At 40.3% G+C, this 5,877-nt stretch overlaps 1 protein-coding gene across 1 annotated transcript in view; it reads right to left on the bottom strand.

The window, feature by feature from the left end:
- The window catches only part of LOC108751017 (protein hairy), a 2,963-nt gene extending 1,317 nt beyond the window's left edge, over window positions 1-1,646 (bottom strand). Inside the window, exons 1-2 of the mRNA XM_018490939.1 lie at window positions 1,170-1,646; window positions 156-251 (exon numbers count right to left, since the gene is read on the bottom strand). Coding sequence (XP_018346441.1) covers window positions 156-251; window positions 1,170-1,325 — 252 coding nt within the window. The 5' untranslated portion in view covers window positions 1,326-1,646. The remainder of the gene's footprint in view (window positions 1-155; window positions 252-1,169) is intronic.
- Between the last annotated feature and the right edge of the window lie 4,231 nt (window positions 1,647-5,877).

Genomic DNA, 5,877 nt, shown 5'->3' with positions numbered 1-5,877 from the left:
ATATATATATATATATATATATATACAAAATTGAAAATTGAAAAAAATAGAAGATCGACACATAAAATGATTTTAGACATTTTAATTTTGTGTATTTTTATGTGTATTAATTTTATAAAATATATGCTACAAAGCAGATAAAATATAATACTTACGTCTTTTTTCATGGATTCCAAAACGAGAGTTTTTAAATCATTCAAACTGTTGTTGATACGGGCTCGACGTCTTTTCTCCATGATGGGTTTATTACTCTGTAAACAGAAATTAAAAAGTAATAAATAGAAATGTGAAAGTCTGGAAAATGTTAATCGATTATATATATAAACGAAGTTAGAAAATATGTCAACGAATATCGAGAATAAAGTGTCATGTCGAGATAAAAAAAGCTTTTCGAAACAGAACGTCTCTGCGAGGTTTTATGTACAAAGACTACTATACAAAGATTATATAATAAATTGCAATTTTTTAATAAACACAAAGTTAACAAATAACGTAAGTAAGTAACGCAAATAAAGTTAGTAAAAGTATTCATTTTTATTTCACTTGACATTTTTTTATTTTACTCTAAAAATATTTGTCTTCTTGACTTATCTTTAAAATCACATGTTCAATTTTTTCGTGGCATCAGAAAATTAAATGTCGAAAATAATAAATTGATAATATTTGTATAAATCATTGCAAATCGACGATTAAGAAATAATTAATCATTGTTTAGTGGGAGGTTGTGTTTAATGGTAGGTCACGTAATAAATTCAAAATTTTCGGTATGTCACTATAATATCGACTTCGCGCGTTTTGCGTAACTTGAAGTAATGTCGTACAAAGATCTAAGTAATATTTATTTTATTCTGAAATCCGGTATTTAAAGGAGAACAAATCCGGAGCACGAAATATAAATGACACTTTTCAAGTCTACTTTATTTCAAGTGGATTCAGTCATCTGTGTGTAATTCTACTTCAAGTTCTAAATATGCGAATTTATTTATAACAAGCACCTTCATTTTGAAGAGAATAATATTATCAAAAGCATTTAATTTTGCAATATATTAGTAGTCACTATGGTTTTTTCTATCATAGAAAAGAATCGTTGCTCCGGATCGTTACTTCGAATGCGAAAAGTATAACACGCAGTTGAAATGTAACGAAGAATCTTCGATTTTGACACTAACCCGTCGATTTTCGCCAGATCTTCTTGTAGTCGTTGTGGCAGTAGGGGTGGTTTGCGCAGGAGGCTGACCAGCCTCCTGGGGCACGTGTTGCGCGGGTGGAGTAGCGCCGACGGTGACACCACCCGCCGGCATCGTGGCACCCACTCCAGTCACCATGATTTATTTTCCGTATCACAGAACTCTTCCCCCCAAGTCAAATAATTCCGATCGAAACGTGAGATAGCACTGTGAATCGAGATCGATCACTTCACTGTAATCCAACAATCAGCTGTGCTCGACGTCCCTCTCCTCGTCCGCCAATCGTCGCGGACGACAGAGTAATTGAAGGAATTGCGAATTACGAACGTAAATCCGACGATGAATCGAAAGAAACGTGACGAAAGGGTATGCACCCTTCTACTCTGTCTCTTCCGTTGTACGTCGCTAAAATCACGACCGCTCGCGACTGACGTCTGAGCTCGACTAACTCGATGAACGGCGAACGTCTTCTATCGTGCCGTCGGAGCGTGGCACCCGGTGGAATGCCTGGTGGCGGCGCTCTCGGTGGAGGGGACATTCAGTGGCGAACGCAGGAGTGGGGGGATCCAGCGCGTGACGCTTTAACCTGACTACCCCTACCATCGAATTCCGACAGTCGGATGGCCCGATGCCTTTAAGACCCCCACTCTCGAACTTTGGTTCCCTCTATGGCGTGCGGCTTAGACCCCCCCTTGGGACTTCCCAAACCTCTTCGGAGCCGATCGATCGGACTTTGCCAGTGAGATTGACGTCGGTGATTCCCAATGGAATTTTCGATTGCTCTTTTGCAATTTCGATAACTTATATATATATATATATATATATAGTTGTCTTTTTATTAATCATTTTACCATTAATCACTAAAGTAAAAAAAAAACGATGCTTATTTGACAATCTTTCACAAATATATGTATCATTGATTATCGCTACGATGTTAATAATATATTTCATTAAATCCTTCAGGTGCGACGCTCATTTTCAACTCTTTTATATTTTCATCCACGACAAGGATATCGTCACTGGCATAAGAGTTATTCGCGCGAGAGGTAACTCCTTGCTGCTCTCACAGAACGAGAAACAATGGGACGGAACATTTCCACGGATTGGCGATTAGTCTCGCGTCTGCAAAGGTCATTAGAACCGGCTGGCCCCGGCTAGGCGCGTTAGCATACGCCGATCGGTGATGGTAATTCCAACGCGGACGCGAGTGTGCGACCGGTCGTGCGAACGTCATCAGAGCTTATATCACGTCCCTCAAAAATAGCCGAGTGTGCCACCGTGTGCGGAATACAACGGACTGACGCACGCGCGTGTAGCTCGGGCACGTGCCTTGTACTCCCTCCCGCGATGTATGCCTTTCGAAATTGCTCTTTCTACTTGGCGCGACCGATTAAACGCGCGGCTTCGTATTTATCTCGGCCGTCACACGCATACGTGACGGTATACGCACGGCCTGAAATACGACCGCATCGATCTCCGTGCCGGATCTTAACTTTGTTGACTGTTCGGACGGCGCGCGAATGGTTGCGTGCAAATATTGTGACGGATCGTGATATCGCAATCGTTTAGCACTCCTCATACTTGATTCTAATCTGCGCGTTTTTAATTATATGCATTTTAAACTATAAATCGGATTTTAGGCTTCGGGAAAGGTTGGTGGATTATTAATGGTTTCTTCATCAAATAAAAATCAATTCGGCGATCCATGGGAAGTCTTTATTCGTGCAGACAGGCAGGGTGGCAGGATGTGTAATAACTTTATATACGGTAAATGATTTTGCGCGAGTAACGTTTTTTGTGTTTGCTTTGCGATTATATGGTAGATGATTAAACCGGATATAACTAGTCTTTGTGCAAACGTAATAATATGTACTGCGATGTCTGCCTGATAAGCGTTGCTCTTGTAGACCATGGTACAGCAAATATTATCGCGTTCTGTCGAGTACCATGTTGCAAATATAATAATATTATACATTCAATTCGTTACATCGCCGTTGTCTTTTCTTGGTATTGTGTTTCTGTTGTCCAAGAAAAAAAATACGCTGTTTATAATCTAATTCATTCATCAACTTTATTATATAATAAATTCTCGCGAGTTGTGTTGGAATTATTTCCTAAGACGCGTTACGGTTCGATATACGCACCTAAAGTACATTGTAAAAATAATAATTATTCCCACGGTATTTGCATGACCCGCTTTATGATCACAGCATCTCGCTAGTAGCGAGAGGAGTAACGTAAATCTGAAGGTTCGTAGAAGTGCGGTAGGTGCGACGAGGTTCTTCTCTAGAGGATCCCAGGCTCGTGTCCTCGCGTGCGAGAGAGCAGAACGGCGGCACCCCACGAGGAAACCGACAAAGAGAAGAAAGAGGGAGACCGCCGGTTCAATACGGAACGACGGAAACAGGGACAGAAGGAACGGGAAACAGACGAGGATAGCACAAAAGGAGATAACACGCGCGCGACTTCACCAACACGGAGAAAGAAGCACGTCGCCAATCACGTGACTGGGATTCGACGCGGCGTACGACAAAACTACGCTGATTGGTCGAGTCTGGTCCCCACCACTGGAAATTGGCCGAGAGCGAACGTGCCGCGCGCGTCGCTTTTGCAAGTGGTGGGGGTGTGATCGTCATTCGACTTTGAGCGCTCGAGCAGTGCAGGCGCGTGGATCCCGAGCTAGAACGTGTTTCAGAGAGATGTGCGTGGGGGTGGCGGTGGCGATTATGAGGAAGAAGAGACGTGCGATGAGAGATCGAGGAATTTATACGCACTACTGTCGTGTAACTCGACGTATCTTTTTCTAATAAAATTATGTAAAACCGTTCTTTCTTTTGCAATTTAAAAAGAATAAATTGTGATTATCATTCTTTTTCAATTAATTAATTTTATATTAAATGAAATATTTTTTAGGTTTGAAAGTATTGAACAAATTAATTTAATAATAATAAATATATTTTTAAAAATATAGAGATAGGTAGAAATTGTGATTATAATAATATATGAATTTCAATTGCTGAAGTAATTTAGATTAATTCCTATTTGATTTTTTGCACAAATCTTAGATTAGAGTTGCACGTTTTAAGAATATAAGTAAAATGTAAGATTGCATATAACTTAGTGATTAGCGAATAATTTTTTAAATTAATTCTATGACGTAACAATATTTATTTGTTAATTTTAAGGTCTAAATACGATAAAATGAGTAACTAGATAATGCATTTTTTCTAGTCTTTTAAATTTAGTATAGATTTAAAGCAACGAGATTCACTAGACATTGTGCTTCCATCTATCGGTAAATGCTGCAGGTTTTTTCGCTGGACCAACGAAAGCTCGCATGCTGAGCTGAACAATAACGAAAAAATTGAGCTGCTAGAAAATAAACTAATGTGGAAAAAATGAATTATGTATATCGATAAGAGAGATTTATTGATTGTTTCTTAGATTTTAATTATTTTAACTGTTTAAATTAAAAAAAAATTGTCTAAAATTTCTGTAGTACTTTTAGTATTTTATTATTAATTGAGATCATTTTATTTTTCCTTCAATTTTTCATTGATAGAGAGAAAAAGAGAGATTATACTATAATAAATTTTATAAATTCTCGAGACGAGATCGTCCTACGCGTCATTCGCACCAGCTTACGTAGGACTATACCGATAAGCTCTAACAAGCAACGCACTAATTCATACCGAAGCGATAACTAACAGTTGGCGAAATGTTGATAGATGAATAGTATCTCGGTCAAGGAACTTACGTCCCTCTTTATATCATGTCGTAGCCTTCGGTAAGATTTATGTAAGATATATACGGCAGTTTTCGCACCGCGATCTTTTATGAATTTCATTATTCTTGAATTCAGACCGAAGCTGATTGCTACCGCACGTACGCGATATCAGCTATCAGCCGATATATCACGTGTTAATGCACAATTTCTGTTTGCGTCACTTGTATAATGTATCCTCATGATAAACGTCACGCGATTTGCACTCTTTAGATATGAGAATAAATTCAACGGAAGTTTGATAGAGATCACACGAATGTTTTGTAATGCAAACAGTGTGGGGTATAAAAGGTTGAGATTAACGTACATGATGAACGTTGCTTGCACTTGAGTATCCCGGTAGTTACAGCGGCACCTGTTTGCCGGGGAGACCTACGGCCTCCGTGAACTCGGCGTGACTCATTAGCTTTATAGGGTGCCGGGGCATTATGTGGGGCCCGTGGGCCGGTGTTGGCCGCATAAAAGCGCTCGCGAGGCGGCATCGGCTTTGCTCGCGGCAAACGAACATTAATATTCGCTCCCCTTCCGTCGAGATATCAGATTAGAGGTCCGCGAGCCCTCTCGCTCACCCGTACTTTATTACACCATCCAGCAAAAATAAAGAAGCCAAGCAACAAGCGAAAGCACCCCAGTTTGTTGCAGCGCTCAAGTGCGCACCGAGTGCTGCAACAATCTGATTTCGCCAGCACGGTAGTACCCTCGCATTACTCATTCCGTTTTTCCTCTCGCCCTTTTCGCCTTCCTCGTATGTACTTCCCACCGCGACAAAACTATAATTGTCCGCGCGTTGCGGCAGTCTCCGTCGGTCGAGAAAGTCGATCCTCTAACTACCTGCTTGCTCTCTCAGTTACTATATAGCTTCTCTTCGCTGGATATCTTCTACCGCAGGTGCGGCCAACGCGTGGG

The sequence above is a fragment of the Trachymyrmex septentrionalis genome, unplaced genomic scaffold, assembly GCF_001594115.1.
Source record: "Trachymyrmex septentrionalis isolate Tsep2-gDNA-1 unplaced genomic scaffold, Tsep1.0 scaffold40, whole genome shotgun sequence".
NCBI lineage: Eukaryota > Metazoa > Arthropoda > Insecta > Hymenoptera > Formicidae > Trachymyrmex > Trachymyrmex septentrionalis.
This window is presented reverse-complemented; position numbering and strand designations above follow the sequence as displayed.